The 20,253-nt window shown below is 39.0% G+C and overlaps 1 protein-coding gene across 1 annotated transcript; it reads left to right on the top strand.

Annotated features, from left to right (window-relative positions):
- The first annotated feature begins 10,601 nt into the window (after positions 1-10,601).
- LOC133999249 (natterin-3-like) lies at positions 10,602-11,645 on the top strand. Its single transcript, XM_062438437.1, has one exon. The coding sequence runs from the start codon at positions 10,602-10,604 to the stop codon at positions 11,643-11,645; it is 1,044 nt and encodes a 347-aa protein (XP_062294421.1).
- The last annotated feature ends 8,608 nt before the right edge of the window (positions 11,646-20,253 follow it).

The following is a 20,253-nucleotide window of genomic DNA, read 5'->3' as shown; positions in this document are numbered from 1 at the left end:
AATTGTGTTGCATGTTCCTCGGCCAGACCAACCTTATTCACCACCCCAGCACCACTGTATCCTGAAGTTGACCCTATAGGATTTCAGTGTATGATGTCCCTAACCATGCAGAAAAACCCGCTTAATTGCACCACTTTGAGTGCTATCTTTCCACCTGTAAAGAACTCTACCATCCCACCCACATTCACCCCACAACTTAACAACTATACTTGTTTCACCAGGAACAATGCCGCCAGGATGGGAGACCTTTCTGCTGATTGGTGTAAAACCATGATTAACATGACGGGCTGGCAGAATGCGAGTACAATGGTTTGGGCCAGGGCAGACTTGTTTTGGTATTGTGGAGATAGGACCTTGCACACATACCTGCCACCAGACTGGTCAGGAACCTGTGCAATGGTCCGCTTAGGGTTACCACTAGTCCTCCTAGGACCATGTCGTAGTGGTTTCACAAAAAAACGTAGGAGTAGAGATGCATTTGACATCACCTCAGGCTCAACCACCTATATGGATGCCATTGGTGTGCCCAGGGGAGTACCAAATGAATATAAATTGGCTAGTCAAATAGCAGCAGGGTTTGAGAATCTCCCCCTGATTAGTGCTTTATTTCCAGTTACCCCAAACAAGAACGTTGATCGTATAAATTACATCCATTACAATGTACTTCGCTTGGCAAACAAGACCCGTGATGCAGTAGCAGGTCTCTCAGAACAACTGGCAGCCACCTCATTGATGACAGTACAGAATAGAATGGCATTGGACATGTTATTAGCAGAAAAGGGAGGAGTTTGCTCCATGTTTGGAGATCAGTGCTGTACTTTCATTCCCAACAACACTGCACCGGATGGCTCTGTAACCAGAGCTCTGGAAGGATTGAGAACCCTATCCTCAGAAATGCATGAACACTCAGGCATCGATAACCCTTTGGAAAGCATCTTGGAATCATGGTTTGGTAAATGGAGGGGATTGATTGTGTCTGTATTAGTGTCCCTAGTAAGTGTAATGGGAATGTTGATTTTATGTGGATGTTGTTGTATTCCCTGTATAAGATCTTTGTGTAACAGATTGATTGTCACCGCAATTGAAGGGAAGGTTCCTCCTCCTTACCAGATGCCACAGTTGGAGATGGAAGTGATGGCTTTGGTGGGGGGAGAAGGATATCTGTTTGAGGATGAGGATGAAATGTGAATATGTTTCGTTGGTCTCATTTTTATGACTAATAACATGTGGAAACTAACTAAGTACATTTACTCGAGTACTGCATTTGAGAACAGTTTTGAGGTACTTGAACTTTACTGTAGTACAGTTTGAGGTACTTGTACTTTACTGCAGTACAGTTTGAGGTACTTGTACTTTACTGCAGTACAGTTTGAGGTACTTGTACTTTACTGCAGTACAGTTTGAGGTACTTGTACTTTACTGTAGTATTTCCATGTGATGCTACTTTCTACATCTCAGAGGGAAATATTGTACTTTCTACTCCACTACATTTATTTGACAGCTTTAGTTACTTTTCAGATGCAGATTTGACACAATGGATAATATAACAAGCTTTATAAATACAACACATTGTTAAAGATGAAACCAAAAAGCAGTGTGTAGTCGGCTCACGGTATAGATGTCTATGAGTTGTTAACAGCTCCACCAAATAGTCATTTTTCCCTCTAAACTTTTCAGATGGTTTCATTTGACCTGACACATCAGATGGTTTGTTACACAGAACAATCAGAGAAGTCGTCCATAAAAACTGTTTTTATACATTTTTACAACAGATGCATGATATATTTCCCCACTTTCACCCCACTGTCCTTCCTCACTTCTTCATCATCACAGCAGAGAGAGGAGGAGTAGTGTGGTGCAGTCACTTCCTGTCAGTCAGTGCACTGTATAGTTGTATAATAACTGTAATGTGTTAGTAAAGCCTGAGCGTGTGGCAGTCCGTCTCCCTGCGCCTCGTTGCCCACAGCAGCTTGTCTCTGGAGCGTCTCATCGGCTTCCCCGGCCCAGTCTGCTGCCTCTGTTCACCTGTACACAAAATACACCTTTACAGGATCAAACTGCAGCAGCTAGTCCTGTTTAAATGGTAAATGATTCTCTGTGGAATTCACAGTATAGTAATATTTCAACATTTCATTGAACAGCTCAGATTTGTTTTTCCTTTTTCTGTCATGTGTCAAATAATGTGTCAAATGTGTGTCTGTGAATGATCTGTTTTAATAAAGGATAAAATAAATATGATCTGCCTTGATCCTGCTGCTATAAACAATTATAACTATAACTATATTTAAAGCTCTTATTTAAACAACTCTATGTTAATGCACACTTCACCAATTCAGATGTTATTGTTAGTTATGATAATCATTCTTCTAATGAATTCTCTATATATTTACATTATAATTATACTGACTGTGCTTACTACAAATGTAACTTAATGTTGCAGTTCCTCGCTGTGACCACTGGAGGGCGGTGAACACTAAGGTGGCAGATTTAAAGTTGGCCTTTCATATTTCTGTCTTTGTCTTGTGCATCTTATTATAATTACTCTCTTTCTTTACTTCTACTGATGAATATATTGTACAAACTGTATCTATTCAATGCTCAGTGTGTTGCTGTGCAGACCTGCAGTTCTGCCTTTTCATTTATTGTTATTTATTTGTTTTTTTTGTCATTTGTTGTCATGTTATTTAACCTTTTTTCTTGACTATAGTTGACTTTGCTGCTGTAATGCAATAATAGTGTATCTGTCTCTATCTATCTATCTATCTATCTATCTATCTATCTATCTATCTATCTATCTATCTATCTATCTATCTATCTATCTATAAATACTGTATGACTATTGATACCTGTAAATATAATAATGATAATGATTGTTTTCAGCATTGAATAATCTTTGCATTATTTCCTTAGTTCATGCATTAATCATTAATCATGTGATGTGAAAGACCTGAAACACCCGATGGTTCCACTGAAGAAGCATCAGCAGATGTACTTGCACAGTCTTGCAGTTCATGCATTAATCATTTTGTTTGTAAAAGTGTCAGAAAATAGTGAAAAATTTAAGTTCTAAGAGTTGAAAGTGATGTCTTTAAATGTCTTGTTTTGTCTGAACAAAAATCAAATCATTTGAGTTGCATTTTTTTGCATAGAAAAATAACCCCCCAAAAATGTTTTAATTATCAAAATCAATTAAAACAATTTTTTTTTTTTTTACAGTAACTGAACCAAACTGTCCCCATTAAACTGACAAGGATGTTATCAATGTGATACACCAAAATAAAATAAAAATACTTTAATGATATGATGAATAAAACTCTAATTCAAACTTTCAGTTCACTTCTGAGTCTTTTAACAGGAAGCTGTGGCTCAGGAGGTTGAGCAAGTCGTTCAGCAGATCAGCAGCTCCTACAGTCCACATGTGGAAGTGTCTTTGGACAAAATACTGAACCCTAAATTTCTCCTGAAGGCTGTGCAGTGTAAAAGTACTTTGAGTGGTCAGAAGACCAGAAAGGTGCTATATAAAGCCAGTCCATTCAGGATTTAATTCAATAAATATGATCATGGTTGTAACCTAAACAATTTGGATGAGTCAGTTCACAGTCAGGTAATCATGACATCACTAATCATAAAAAACTGATCCAGTCCAAATCAAGTGTGGTCTTTACATTTTCGTGAACCCGAACCAAGAACCTTGTCTGAATATCTCCTGTTGTTTCTATGTGCTGACTGTGTCGGCATTGTGGATCTTTCTTGTGGGGGTGACTGTGAGTGAGTTGATTGGATCGAGCATCCATGTGTTCAGCTTAAAGACCGGTGCCTTCCAGCTCCTCTCAGCTCTTCCTCTCCCCGCTACCGACTGACCGACCCGCCAGCATGTGAAACCGTGAAATCTGTACATGCAACAACAAAGTGTCACCAGTGCTTTATTCTGTCATTCCAATTTTTCAGGACTTTGTTTATGAATTTGTTCCTAATGACTTCATATTATTGCTTTCTGTTTCTGTTTTAATTAGGGTTTCTTTTGTTTTTTAAATATCGGTGTATTGGGGTCCTGGGGTTTTTTGGAAGTGAGGATCCACAGATCCACAGAGTTTAGTTGCTCGTTTGTGTTTGAGTGAGAAAAGTATTCAGGGCATTTGAAGGCTGTCGTGACTGTATGCTTTCTGTGTGAAAACAAAGCAAAAGTTTGATCCATAATTGTTGCTGCTGTGTTGACCGTGTGAAGCATCTCAAAGACTCAGTGTTGAACCATGCAGGTAACCAATCATAAAAAAACCTGTAATATATAAAAATGTCTGAAAACCAGAAAACTGAAACCATACCAAATCGATTTCAGAGATGGACGAATTGATTTTGGAGTTTTGGGTCCTGCTGCCGCTTTACTTTTATTTACTGGATTTGGATTTTGTTTTGTACCTTACAACATTATTTGACAGGCTTATACATGAAATGAATGATAAATGTTACTTCACCGGCGTGACGTGTTTGGGCCTGTGCACGTCTGCGGTGTGTGACTGCAGCGGCTCCTGCAGCGCTGTAATGCTGTCAGTGAGATCCAGCTGTGTCTGATGCTGCGAGGGGAAGCTGGGATCTCTCAGATGGAAGACGAGAGGACGCCCGTCAGCCGAGCGGCCACAGTAACTCTGTCCAAAAGAGACAAAGACACATCATACATACACACCAGGTTAACAATCAGTAAACAAAAACAAATCAAAAATTCAAAAGCAAGAAAACAAACTAATAACAAACAAAAAATACCCAACAAATAAAACAAGACAGCAACAACACAACATCTACAGTTCATTCAGAATTAACGAACATTTCGAATACCAAAGGCCTAAATTCCAAACCAAGATCATAATCATACCTCCTTAAGACGAGAAAATAAAGGCCTCTCTTCATGACCATATTTCTCATATGTTAGTCTCTCTAAGGGAAAACATGTTGTAAGGTGGTCTATAAACATCTTAAAGGTAGGGAATGATTCATTTTTCCATGGGGTAAATATAAATTGTTTAGCAAAATATGATATAATTATTAAAATCTGCATTTTTTATTATCTATGTAAAACAGGCATGTCATGGAGTAAATAAAAACATGGATTTAAATCAAACTGTAAGGACGATCATTTCACTCCAAATCAGCTATTATCAAAGTCATTTTGAAAGGAAGTTGTCACTTTTATTTACTTTTATTTAATTTAATGTGCAATGCTAGTTTTGTTTTAATGATTTTATCCAAATCCCATTCATTCTATTCTACATGTTTTATTTGTTTTTTTTCTTTCTGTCTCCATGTGATTGTAATTCTCTGTGAAGCACTTTTCTCAGCATTTGTTTGTTTTTTAAATGTGCTTTTATAAATTAATTGACTTCATTTCAAACATGAGGCCTGTGGTCCAGAAACGGCCCGCCGAGGAGTCCAATCCGGCCCACTTTCCTTCCTGTCTTCTTTTCCTTCCTTCCTTCTTTCTTTCCCTCCTTTCTTTCCTTTTTTCCATCCTTCCTTCCTTCCTTCCTTCCTTCCTTCCTTCCTTCCTTCCTTCCTTCCTTCCTCCCATCTTTTTACTGATCCAGCCCACATCAGATCATATTGGTCTGTATGTGGCCCTTGAATGAAAAAAAACCTTCTACCACCACATGTCCCAACATCTCTTTCACTTCCTGTCCTTTAGGCTTCATTTGTGAGCTCTGAGTTTTATACATAATCAACCTCACATTAAATCACGTACAGCTTTGCATAATTTAAAAGAATTTCTTAAGAGTTGATGTTTTCTCTGAAGAATTAAGCACACAGAGTGATGTATCTTTCTCTTTACTCTTGACATGCCAGTCGTTCTCCAGAAAAACAAACTATTTCAGCTTTTATACTGTAACTCATGGTGGAAATTTGACACAGCCAGTTCTACCCAGCCAGTTCTACTACCAGGTGTCTTTTCTGAGTTAACACAGAAATGAATGCATCAGATCAGGTGTGAGAAGTTGCAGGAGATGTCCTGTGATCACTCACCTGGGTGTGAGTGGTGGTGTAGCAGGGTGCTGCGTCTCCCAGGCTCAGGGTGCTCTGATGCAGGTGCCTCAGTCTGCTGTTCTCTGCTTTTTGGTGACAGTGTTGACCGTGGCGGCTCAACCTCTGGTCGCTGTGCCGTCCCGGCTGCAAGACATAAACCAGAAAAACACAGGCGCAAAACCAACTAGCAAAACTAACATTATGATTCATAAAGACTGAGATCATTGTCTTTAAACTGCACTTACTGAGAAATACATTTAATCAAAGCAGGATAAAGAACCAAGACAAAAATTGAATGAAGTAAATGAATGACAACACCTTCACTGTCTGCTCTGTTGTTACTTACCTGAGCTGCTTCTGTGGAAACTTTGCTGTCACGGTGACGAGAAAACAAAGAAGCCCACAGTATGAATTTCAAACATAAACACTGTGTTTTCTGAGATCTTGGATTATATCAGTCATGTCCTAACACTTTAATTCTGGCATTGCCCCACCCCCCTCCCCCGATCTCTATATAAGAGCATAGTTTTTCAATTTAAAAGCATGACTTCTTGATTTCACATTCAAATGTTGTAACATGTTCTTGTTAAATGCTGCTCACACTCACATAATCTTCAAATCAACACAATAGAGACCTACAATACAATTAGCATTTGTTGTTTATTGCCTTAGATACACATATACGTACAAGAAATAAAACTGTGCGAACACAAGTATGGAGTTATCCTCTAATATAAATGGCTTTTTTATTAGGATACTAAGTTCTATGTTTCACGTCATTTCCAATTTGTATGCAAAATAAGCACCTTGTATCCAGATACTGAATGATATCTGTATGTTTACTGATACATTTTTGGACTGGTGTGCAATTGTTCAAGTCAGGAGCCAGAATGTACATTAAGTGTGTTTATCTTGCTGTAATGATTCCTCCTGTTCATAATGACCATTAGAAGATCCCTTCATAATGTTTACAATGGAAGTGATGGAGGACTAAAGTGTGTAATTTTAAACTCCATATTTTTATGAAACTCTTTAAGAAGCACTTTGAGGTGCCTTGCTGTTGAAATGTGCCATAAAAGTCATTTTGCCTTGCCTTGCGTATATTTATTATTATGTTTATATGACAGTACAAGTACCTCAAAACTGTTCTCAAGTGCAGTACTTGAGTAAATGTACTTAGTGTTTCGACTTGAGCTAATTCTACTTGCTAAATCATACGCTATGTGTTAGCTCAGTCTGTGTGTTCGTTAAATGAAAGGATAGGAGAAGATGAGCGGTCTCACAGGCTATTTTATTTAGCAGTAAATGAATAAAACATACAGAGCTCTGGGTCGAGATCTTCCTGTCCCTGATGAACAACAGTGTGTGTCAGTTCATGAAGTCCGACTCCTATCCTTTCCCTGACCCCTTTATACAAAAATACAGAATCATGATGCAATGTGTGAGGTGCTGTCGTCTCCTGATTGGCTGTTGATCTGACTCCATCCTCCATCTTCTCACAGTCCAGGATATGTGATCTTCATGTGACCTCCTTAAACAGGCGCAATAGTGACTTCCATGTGACCCCCTTCTTCTGAAACTACACAATCACCAGACCTCCTGTGGGGGTTTTATGGTTAGTTCTGCATCGTTTAACAAAGGATGGTCAGGGCTCTGACTGAATGTTTGACCCCGCTCTCCTGTTAATAATAAACCTTTAACCTATGCAAGTGGGACGTGTCAACATCAAGAATCTACCTATTTACTTACACTTCAGGGTAAACTGTCTTCATGCATTCTTATTACACAACAAGCTTACTGCTTTCAAATTGTTACACATAGGACCACATATTTATATGAAACAAACAACAAAGTAATTAATCCCCTTATCTGATATTTTAGCAGTGGCCAATTCATAGCATATATCTACATTAGTTACTCTGCACACGTCATTAGTAGATTAGCAAATATTCAGTTAGAGGAGCCTCCTTATACACATATTATAATCACACCTTTGTCTATATAATGACAGCAAATGTTGGTTTAAAACTAAATAGTGCATGTTTTAACAGAAATATAATGTTTGGGTTTTTGATGGGAAACCGGATGATACGTCCGGGTCCCTTAAAATAATATTTTTCATTTCAGCTCAGTGTGAAAGTCTCTACTGTGTTTCCCTCTTTCTAGTTTTAATTGCTTATATTTTGCTTGGGAAGTGCCACTTCTGGATTGTATTGGTTTCCCTTTTTGTGTTATGCCAAACTGACAGTTGAAGGTGCCGGCTGTTTTTGCTGAACTCGGAAAATCCAGTTTTCCGCACTGTGCACTGGCAACACGGAATAACCTGCAGAACATTCTAAAGCTTACCTCACTTTTTAAAATCCTTACAGCAATTTAAATCTAAAAATGTCATTTCATTTCATTTGCAACTGCGCTTGTTTTTAGCTGACTCACTTAGTTTTCAATTTTAATGGAGATTGGAATGTTTTAGTGCCACTTCTGAGTTTGTATTGGATTCTCTTTCTGTATTACGCCACACTGACAAGAGAAAAGTAATGATAGGTAGAAGTTTTTTATTTCTTTGGTTTTGGTTAACTTCAATGCCAGTGATGGCTTCCCAGTGTTCAACATCGTTATTATTAGTCAGAGGACAACCTGTTGTGCAATGAAATATCAGGTAGTGGAGTTACAATGGTGCTGCAGCATTTCAATCAACTTTTCAAGCTGCGTCATCCTCTCAATCAGTCGCTAACACTCTGTGCAGCTTCCCAACTATGCTGGGTTTGGAAACACAGCTTTTACATTATTGTTTGTGGGTCGTAGGAGCTTTGTATGCTAGGCTAGGCTACCAGCTGAGTGTGGCAGGGCTCTGAACTTTTCCTGTGTCCGAAAAGCAAACTTTTGTTCCATTGCGCAGTTCCACATTTTCTTTAGTGCCAGTGTAAGTGGTAACAGCTCTCTTTGGAAGAATATTTAGAGACGAAAGTGCAACGCATATAGCGAGCAGAGAGCTGATGAACACACGTCTGCACTGAAACACAATCAGACCTGACACTATATAATTGTACATGTGTGATGTGTTGAAGCGACACTGTTTGATCTGTTTACTATGAAGGAGGTGGAGCAGGTGGTGTTGGGCGTGTTATCAGGCAGGTAGAGAGAGGTGTGACTGTGTGTGAGGGAGGGAAGACAGACAGAGGAAGGGTATTTATGCCGGAGCAGATCTGATGATATGAACATACTGCACAGTGATGGCTCTCTACAAAGTGATCTGTGTGGCAGCTCTGCTGACTCTACTGGCAGCAGGTAAGGGTCCTCTTCACCTGCACACCTGAACCAATGACATCGATGCTGAACACTGGGAAGGGAGAAAAATCCTCTGATTAAGTAAACATAGCTGTAACACAAATAGGGATGGGATCTGATAAGATTTTATTAATACCAATGCCATTATCGATTCTGCTTATGAATACGATTCTTTATCAATCCCCATCTATTTGTCATCTCCAGTGTTTATCAATGACCTTGCATGCTGATGAATATAAGAAACATAACTGGTAGATAGGATAAATGATCAGCAGCCAAAAGTGAACTTAATTAACTTTAATTAATAATGTCTGCAAAGTTACACTGTTACCTCATCTGGTAACAGACATTTATTTAAGTGAAAAGATCTTTGGCCAGTTTTCAGCAGAGTTCAGTTGTAAATATTACGATCATCACAAACATCCTCCCATGGAAATATGGTGTGCCAATAAATCACATAAAGTATCAGTGAATATAAATGCTGAATTGTTGTTTGAAGAGCTGTCTGTTTTCTGTTTTTCAGAGTCTCGCTCACAACCTAATGGTAAGTCAACTGTGACTGTGTCAGCTGTGACATTTTAAACATGTTGTTAGATAGAAATGTTGATAAAATGTTGTAGTTTCATTTTTGTTGGTATTTACTGACAAAGCCCAAAATATCAGACTTAAAGGCCAGGTTCATCATCATTATCATTATTATATGATATATTATTTATGCAATTTTACTTTGCATGTGCAAAGTTTAATGAGTTTCCGAAAAACTCATTAAATTTGCATCAAATGGGGAAACTTGACATCTGGGCTTGGGTGTGTCAAAACGGCTCTATAGCACCCGCTACAATATTTCAAAGTCAAATCCCCCGCCATTAAATTTGAAGTAGATTAACAAAATTACGTAAGCACATGTGACATATCAAGACTTTTAAAAAAGGTTTTGAAGCCACAATATAAGCCCTACAGAAGTCAGCCATTTTGAATTTACTTTACAATTTTTGCACCTTCGTGCTTGTATATAATATCGTCACATTTTAATATCGTGAGATCTCGTCATCAGTATATTAATGTTTGTGAATGGGTGAATGTGACTTCTAAGTGTTTTGAGTGGTAGACGGACTAGAAAACTTCATACAAGTACAGTCAATTTACCAATACACTGGCCAAACAATAACCAAAGAAAATTAGCTCTGCCATGACAACAATTGACTAATTCACATTTAAAATTTGACAGCATCCAGAAGACCCAGGACCCTAACACACTGTGTCTGTATCTTTTCCCCTTCTTTTATACATTCTTCACACTGAACCCAATGCCAGAGGACAAGACCCCTGACATCACCTCAAACAGAACATTAAGACAGAAGAGATCTTCCAGCATCCCGGGAGCTACCTCCAACCTGAAATGGGTGTATAGGCGTTCCGGTCATCATGTCCCTGACGGATCTGTGTTATATCACAACCCCTATGAGAATCGTTATGACTACATCTGCAGATGCGGTTGCTCAGCTGGTTTCAACACCAGAGGAAGTAATACGTGCAACTATGCCTATGGTGACTCAGAACGTAAATGCACCTCCTTTAATGTCCTGGTGAACAAAGACAACTTTGAGTATTTGGATTGGAGGGATGGCTCTTATGGTTCTGTGCCTACAAATTCAATCAAGACCTGCTCCAACGGTGACACATATATTGGGAAGAACAAGTATGGTCTTGGAAAGGTGTCTGTTAAACACAAGGCCTTCTTCCTTCCCTGGAGAGGTTCTGAGTATTGGTACAAGTATTACCAGGTCCTGACCTTTTCCAAAAAAGTTGCAAAAGTGCAAATGTCTGATGTCAAGTACAAGGTAAATGAAGCTAAAAAATTTAGTTATCCCCCAGAGGTCATGACCAAGGCTACCACCATCAACCATCAGTGCAGAACAGTTAAAAAAATACCTCATCTCCATAAAGAGTATGAGGAAGAGAAAAGGTGGGACAGTAGCACTGAAATATCAGTAGGTGTGACAGCTTCCTTTGAAGCCAAAATCCCATTTGTTGGCACGACAGGTATTGAGATGAGTGCTTCGACAACAAAGTCATTCTCCAAAGGGAACTCCATAACGGTAAAGAAAAGCCTCGGTCTTGATGTGCAGGTTTGGGTCCCACCAAACCACACCTGCGGTGTCAGAATTATGGGACATAAGTACAAGACGGTAATCCCTTACACAGCACTCCTCACCCGCACATACCCCAGCGGGTCAAAAAGATCAACAACCATCTCTGGGGTATTCAATGGTGTCAATGTTGTTGATTTCGTAACTCATGTAGATCGCTGTATTCCTATACCCAATGTCAAGCCATGCCCTTTAAAGTAAAACTAACGGTAATTTAGATTCCCCTCCCCCGTGCCCCCTCATTAAAAGCCCACTCTGTTCTGATTGAAGTGTTTTCTCCTGTACTTCTTGTATTGTAACTCTGTTCTTCTCAATCAAGCTTTAATAAATGTTCTTGCATCATACATCCTGGTCTCCTGACAAGTTTTTCACTATGGGTTAACCAGCCCTCCATTAATAATTTCCCAGTCTTCATTTTGAGAGACTATGGTGGTATTCAGTCTGACCCACTAGGGGTGTCTGGAGGCATGCGCCCCTGGAAGACACTTATGTAAATTTTTCAGTCAAATGCATCTTTCTGGTGCACTCTGAGAGCAAAATTAAGAGGTTATATCTATTATAAAAGCTGCAGAGTTGAGTGGAGGTGTGTGGGTAAGTTTTTTTAGGCTGTAACCGTTGTGAAACAATCAGAAAATAACATTTTATTGATCTGATTCACCAGCTTTCTCAGTCACACAACAGTGTCCTGTAGTTGCTTAATGTGGCGGAGAAACTCTGGCATAAAGTAGAAGTATTCCTGCCTTGAACAGACTCTCCTGAGAGCAGAGGAGAGCAACACAACATGAAATGACAGCTAACTGCAGCAGAGGCTAAGATGCTGAGCCCTCTGTGCAGCAGAGACAGACAGCGGTGGAGAGTTGTCAAAAACGTAATTCTATTTAACATTGTAATCCCCTTGAAAAAAGATGAACGTCTTGTCCTATATCCCGTTTTAAGATACAGAAGATGTATATGTCTTAAAAACTCAATATACCGCTCAGCCCTAAAACAACGTAACATTTTGGAGAGTGTACAGACTATGGTGGTCTGCCACATTCTATATAATTAATAAGTAACGCTGCCTATTAAAGCATTTTGACTTTTCTTTCATTTTTTAAGATAATTGTTATCTAAGAAACAAATGCAATTATTACAAAAGTAATTGTACTGCTACATAACACATTAACCTTTATACAAACTATTTGCAACATCTGTGTTACAATTTCACACATTTTTGTAGGAACATCCAGTTAGGAGTGGTATGAAATAAATGAAATTATTAATTAAAGTAAATTAAGTTCACTATTAAGTATCCTTTCTACCAGTTATGTTTCTTATATTCATCAGCATGCAAGGTCATTGATAAAGTATTGCTTCCTGCGGCATGAAAACCTGCTGCACAACGACAATGGCAAATATAGTCACGACGATGTGTGTACCCGTTGTCATAATACACAGTTCCAGCAGGGAGACGACTACCAGAACGCCTGTACACCCATCTCAAGTTGGAGTTTGGAATCGGGTTATAGTAACTGGCCGCTCTCTTCTGTCTCAAGGTAGGAGAAGACAGAGGAAATTCATCTGTTAGCATTGTTCTGTCCGAGGTGATGTCAGTGGTCCTGTCCTCTGGCGGTGGGTCCAGTATGGAGACTGTATAAAAGAAAGGAGAAAGACATAGACACAATGTGTTAGTGTCATGTGTCTGCTGGATGCTGTCAAATGTTAAATTTGTTCAGGTCTGTCACTACAAAGTTCACACTCCTAACTTAGTGCTCTCAGTGAGCCTCAGCTTGGAATGTGGAATTAAATGACGTGTCTGTGTTTGACAATGAAGCTGCACTTCCCTGTCCTGCCTCTAGGCCCACTGTCATTATCAGAGCTCATGTTTTTAACTCTGAGTCCAGCGCTGGGTATTTCAATCGGTGTCACTTTGATTAATGTCAAGTTGTTATAATAAGGACATCCCAAACCAATGTAATGTCAAGTTGTCATGACAAAGACAACTTCTGGTCATGTCATTTTGATTAATGTCAAGTTGTCATAATCAAGACAACCCAAACAATGTCAACTTGTCATTACAAAAACCGAATGACACTTAATGACAACAGTCATAAAGGTTTATGACATTGACATAATGTTTATGACATGTTCATACTTTGTCATGTAACAGTTATGACAGTATCATGTCACTCTTATGATGATACCTTCAAGTAAAGTGTTACCAGTTTGGGTTTATCAACTTTCAAATGAAGTTGTCTGTGTCTGAAAAATATCTTTAAAAAACCCCAAAAAACCAAAACATGTCAAATGAACAGGACGAGTCAACAACTTAAATGACTATGTTTGAGTGTGTTTGGCCCGTGAAATATGCGGTCTAATGGTGTTAGAAAGGCCAACCTCTTATTTTATTAATAATTTTGAGGCAGTTATTATTTGTAAAACATGGTGTTATGATGGCCAAGACTCATATTATTTTATTTGTTGATACATTATTTTAACACGACATCCCAGGCATTGATAAGGAGTAACCCAAAAGCAATGTATCTAGTAGTGTAATTGATTATTTTCCACATGGAGTAATTGAGTAAAGTAATGCATTAAGAGTATACATTACATTTTTGAGAAATGACCCCAACACTGGTTATTAAGCCTGTGAAAAAATTGATGGATAGCTGGTTAACCCAAAGTAAAAAAACATGTCAAGAGACCAGGATGTCTTATGCAGGAACATTTATTGAAGCTTAATGAGAACAGAGAGTTACAGTACAAGAAGTACAATAGAAAACATTCCAATCAGAACAGAGTGTCCTTTTAGTGAGCGGGGCAGAAGTGAGGGGAATCCAAAATAGCCTGTGTCAGAAACAGGCTGAACTGAGGGGCTGCATAAAGGGCCAGTATAAGCACTGTGAATCATGCAAAGCTACTCTAGAAAGTGGAAACAAAAAAAGTAAAGCTGAAAATGAGCATAATTGGTCCCCTTAAAGACCTCTTCCATTTTTCTTTTACTTGCAAGGCTGAGCATTGGGAAGAGGGACACAGCGATCTACAACAGACCTGAAATCTACAACATTGACACCATTGAATGTCCCAGTTGTGGTTGTCGATTTGACTTGCCCGTTTTTGTATGTGCGGGTGAGGCGTGCTGTGTATGGGATTTTTGTTGTGTACCTATGTCCCATAATTTTGACACTGCAGGAGTGGTTCGGTGGGACAGTTACCGACACATCGACAGCAAGATTTTTCGACACACTTATGCTGCTCCCTTTGGAGATATCTTTTGTGACCTCAGTACTGACCTCAATACCTGTCTCGCCAACAAATGGGATTTTGCCAGTGAAGCTGGCTGTGACACCAACTGAGATGGAGGTGGTACTGTCCCACCTTTTCTCTTCTGAATACTCCTTTGAGAGATGAACTGTTTTGGAAACTGTTCTACACTGATAATTGCTACTGGAAGCCTTGGTCATGACCTCTGGAGGATGACTAATTTTTTTAGCTGCTTTAAAGTTGTACTTGACATCAGAAATGCGGTCTGACTTAACTCTTCTGGTCATGACCAGGACATCGTAATGCCTGTACTTGTACTCCCAACCTCTCCAGGGGAGATAGAAGGACTTATTCCTGACATCCACCTTCCCAAGACCATACTTGTTCTTCCCAACAAATATGTTAACATTACGGCAGGTCCTGATTGCATCCTTAGGCACTGAACCAGAGGAACCGGACTTATACTCAAAAATCTCAAAATTGTCTTTGTTCACCAGGAGATAAAAGTTAGTGCATGTATGTTCTTTGAAACCATACGCGTATTTGCACGTATTGCTTCCTGCCGCATGAAAACCTGCTGCACAACGACAATGGCAAATATAGTCACGACGATGTGTGTACCAGTTGCCATAATACACAGTTCCAGCAGGGAGGCGACTACCAGAACGCCTGTACACCCATCTCAATTTGGAGTTTGGAATCGGGTTATAGTAACTGGCCGCTCTCTTCTGTCTCAAGGTAGGAGAAGACAGAGGAAATTCATCTGTTAGCATTGTTCTGTCCGAGGTGATGTCAGTGGTCCTGTCCTCTGGTGCTGGGTCCAGTATGGAGACTGTAGAAAAAGAAAGGGAAAAGACACAGTCATGATATGTTAGTGTCATGGGTCTGCTGGATTTTGTTAAATGTTAAATGTGGATTACAATCATTTATTGATGTGGCAGAGCTCATTTTCTTTGGATATTGTTTGGAATGTGTAGTTGTTGTGTGTGCTCATGTTTGATTATTGTGAACATTATAAACAAAATAGATAGGCAACAAATTTACTATTAAGATGTTGATATTTGTAGGGGGAGTTCCTACTGGATAACAGTTGATCTCAATTGTTTTGACTCAGTCAGCAAATGTGTTTCCTCATTCTCTAAACATTGCCTCAAAACCCAAGACCATTGACAGAAAGACTACAGAACTATATAATTTCTCATAGTGATAAGGGTTCCAGATGCTGTGAATGGAGGGAGAAGCGGGTACTGTAAAAGGTGTCTGTGTGTGTGGTGGTGTGGCAGGGGGGAGAAGGGCAAACAGAGGATGAGGAGGTAGAGGAGGATGAAGAGGTAAGAGGGAAGGGGGAAAATGGAGGGGAAGAACTGAATATTTCAAATGAGATCTGGGCTTTTATTGTAGAACACATAGTGAACCATGGCCATAGTATGGCTGAAGCTAGTCGTAGAGTGCAGCCTTAGCAGAGCTGATCGACTGTGGCGAAGATAAGTCGGACGTTCAGGAATGAGAACAGGTGAGCCTGGCTCTGACAGCAAATACCAACAACAATGTAATAACCTGTCTATGCATCAACATGTTTAAAATGTCACAGCTGACAGAGGAAATAGAAGTAGACATATACATAGAAGCAGACTTACCATTTGGTTGTGAATGAGACTCTGAAAAACAGAAAACAAACAGCTCTTGAAACAATAATTCAGCATTTATATTCACTTGTACATTATATGATTTATTGAAACCTGATCTGTCCAAGGGAAGTCGTTTGTGGTCATCACTAATTCAAAGTGTCAATCTCAAAGATCTTTTCATTTAAATAAATTTCTAATAAATCACCATCTGTTACCAAAGGAGGCAGAACAATGGTGATGGACCCTGAGGCCCACTGATGAAAGCCCTTGCTTTATCAGTATTATAGTACCCTTACCTGCGCTCAGTAGAGCCAGCAGAGCTGCCACGCAGATCGCTTTGTAGAGAGCCATCACTGTGCAGCAAGTTAATATCATCAGATCTGCTCCGGCATAAATACCTTTCCTCTGTCGTTCCTCCCTCACACACAAACACACCTCCCTCTACCTGCCCAACAACACGCCCAACACCTTCCGGAAAATCATCTGCTCTACCTAGTTAACATGTCAAGAAGCATCATCTCAACCCTGCACAAGAACCAAAAAATCCAATTGTCACATTTATTCCAGTACAATTGTGAGGTAGGGTTTAATCCCGGGAAACGGGATTCCCAAGAAATCCAATCAAAACCATAATATTATTATTTAAAATATTATTTTTTAAAAACACACATAGCTTTGAAATATATTCATTAAAATGTAGGCAGACAGTTTGCTCTCATAAAACATGTACACGTGTGTTTGGCGTGCTGTAAAACACAACACAGCCTGTATCAATTAACACAACGCACTGATTAAAAAGCACAAGCATGTTCTTCTTCTTGCCTATGTGGTATGCAGAGGTGGCAAAAGTACTACAGATAGATAAAAGTCTGGTAAAAGTAGAAGTACTAATTCAACTCCTTTACTCAAGTAAAAGTAGGAAAATACAGGCTCTGAAAAGCTTTTTGGTTTCATCTTTAACAATGTGTTGTATTTTAAAAGCTTGATATATTATCCATTGTGTCAAATCTTCATCTGAAAAGTAACTAAAGCTGTCAAATAAATGCAGTGGAGTAGAAAGTACAATATTTCCCTCTGAGATGTAGTGGAGTGGAAGTATAAAGTAGTATCACATGGAAATGCTCAAGTAAAGTTCTTCAAAATTGTTCTTTAGTACAGTACTTGAGTACCCGAGTACTTGTACGTAGTTACTTTCCACCACTGATCATTAGTATGTGATCTGTTATCAAACATCCAGTTAGAGGAGCCGCCTTATACACACATTATATAAATACCTTTGTGTATATAATGATATAAAATGATGGTTTAAAAGTAAACTGTACACGCCTTAATAGATTGATCCGTGTTTTAATGATGAGATACCGGATGGCACGTCCGGGTCCATTAAAATAACATTAATTTCAGCTCAGTATGAGAGTATCTAGTGTGTTTTTTCGTTCATTTATGGCTCCACTACTCTGTCTCCTCTCCTCTGCTGTGATGAGACGCCTCATCCTGGCTCTCTTACTAGAAGACTGGTACGAGATGATGTGACCTCTCATTACTGCTTTGAAAGACTCCCAAAGGGTTGAGTCTGAAACCGCGCCATTATCATTGACCAGCAAAAAATCTGAGATCTTGGATGAAACGTATTCACAAAAAGATTTATCTTTCGAGAGGGGTTAAATTTCCAATTATATTGACGTGAATGAAGATTAAAATACATTTTCATTGAGAGAGAGGCATGATAAGAAATTAGAATACCATGATATGTTGGACTTGATTTGTTTGATAGTAGTTTAGAATCAACTAAAAAGTAATCAATTCTGGAAAAGCTACCATGTAAAGGAGAAAAAAAGGAATATTGCTTCTCCAAGGGGTGCTGTAGTCTCCAGATGTCAACTAAGCCCAGTGATTTCACAAGGTTAATAAGGACTGGGACCGTTTTTAATGGTTGGGCTGCTCTAGAAGAAGATCTGTACAGTTGGGGGTCGAAATAGCAGTTAAAGTCCCCACCAATAATTATATTATAGTTCTTATGCTCGGCAACAAGGTTGAAAACTTAACAAAACTAACTTCTTTTTACTTTTCACTCTTGTACTTAAGTACATTTCAGAGCCTGTACTTTCTTACTTTTACTTGAGTAAAGGAGTTGAATTAGTATTTCTACTTTTACCAGACTTTTATCTATCTGTAGTACTTTTGCCACCTCTGCATACCACATAGGCAAGAAGAAGAACATGCTTGTGCTTTTTAATCAGTGCGCTGTGTTAATTGATGCAGGCTGTGTTGTGTTTTACAGCACGCAAAACACACGTGTACATGTTTTATGAGAGCAAACTGTCTGCCTACATTTTAATGAATATATTTCAATGCTATGTGTTTTTATTTTTAAATAATATTTTAACTTATAATATTATGGTTTTGATTGGATTTCTTTGGAATCCCGTTTCCCTGGATTAAACCCTACCTCACAATTGTACTTGGGTACTGGAATAAACAGTACTTGGGAAAAAGTAATTCATTATAGTTACTCATTACTTCTCCCAAAAAGTAACTGAGTTAGTAACTGAGTTACATCAATGTCGAAGTAATTAATTACCAGGAAAAGTAACTATTACGTTACTTTAAAACAAATTCTTTCGGGGGGCATTGGTCTAATAAGCAGCAACACAGATCTATCAGGACGCTTTGCTCTCACATGCGCTGCATTGATAGTCACATAAAGACACACGCACGCGCAGGAGATTGTGTCTCATTTGCGTCCTACTCTGTCTTTGGTCATGCCCCTAAGTGCAGCTACTCTTTGGCAGGGAGACAGAGAGATGCGCCGGTTCGGGTGAAAACCGCTTCGGTGAGGTCTGAAGAAGTAACGCCGCAATTTCTAGGCAGTAACGGTAACAGCGTTGTAACGGGGGAAACAGTAATTCATTTGATTACTCGTTACTGAAAAAAGTAGCGCCGTTAGTAACGCCGTTTATTTATAACGCCGTTATTGCCATCAGTGGTTATGTCTGGAATCAATCTCCATCTGTTAAGATCCTGTCTTATTTTACTTTATGTTACGGGTACTGGGTTGCAGCATCAATGGACAGTTCTGTGTATAGCTGAAATAGAAGAAAACAAAAGATGACACGGGAGACGTAGCTTGTCCTCGCTGAATCCTCCTCAGTTATGAAGGAAGACATCTGGATGCAGGCAAATCACAGTCTCACAGTGCCTCCTACAGGCAGGAAGGTGGCGACTGCATCTGGCTTTCTATTATCTGTGCCAAAAATAAACCTTTTTGCAGCAAAACAAAATGTATCTATAATGTACTATTTATAAAGCTTTTAACCAACTAATTTTATAATATTGGTGTGCTAATCAAACAGGCCCAAAAACTGCTTGACACAGTGAAAACTCGGCCAGTGTTCATATAGTGGCGTAGTTAGTGAATGCTAAACGGATCTCAGATACCTTTCTAAGTTGTGCGTAGATAACTTCGGGTGGATATTTGGAGCATTGCTTATACTGTGAAGCTGACAACAGTGCTGTTATTGTGAACAAAAAACAAAATATGTCAAATAAAAAGGACGAGTCAACAACTTAAGAGAGTATGTTTGAGTGTGTTTGGCCTGTGAAATATGCGATTAATGGTGTTAGAAAGGCCAACCTCTTATTTTATTAATAATTTTGAGGCAGTTATTATTTGTAAAACATGGTGTTATGATGGCCAAGACTCATATTATTTTATTTGTTGATATATTATTTTTACACAACATCCCAGGCATTGCTGAGGAGTAACCCAAAAGCAATGTGACTAGTAGTGTAATTGATTATTTTCCGTAATGCGTAATAAATTTATATTTTTTGAGTAACGACCCCAACACTGGTTTTTAAGCCTGTGAAAAAATTGATGGAGATCTGGTAAACCCAAAGTGAAAAAAACTTATCAAGAGACCAGGATGTCTTAT

This window comes from Scomber scombrus, chromosome 18, assembly GCF_963691925.1.
Source record: "Scomber scombrus chromosome 18, fScoSco1.1, whole genome shotgun sequence".
NCBI classification, from domain to species: Eukaryota; Metazoa; Chordata; class Actinopteri; order Scombriformes; family Scombridae; genus Scomber; species Scomber scombrus.
The sequence above is the reverse complement of the archived record's forward strand: the minus strand, read 5'-3'. Positions and strand labels throughout refer to the sequence as shown.

What these genes read in the sequence shown, in the direction of transcription:
- LOC133999249 (XM_062438437.1), top strand. Translation starts at nt 10,602, where the DNA reads ATGCCAGAGGACAAGACCCCTGACATCACCTCAAACAGAACATTAAGA.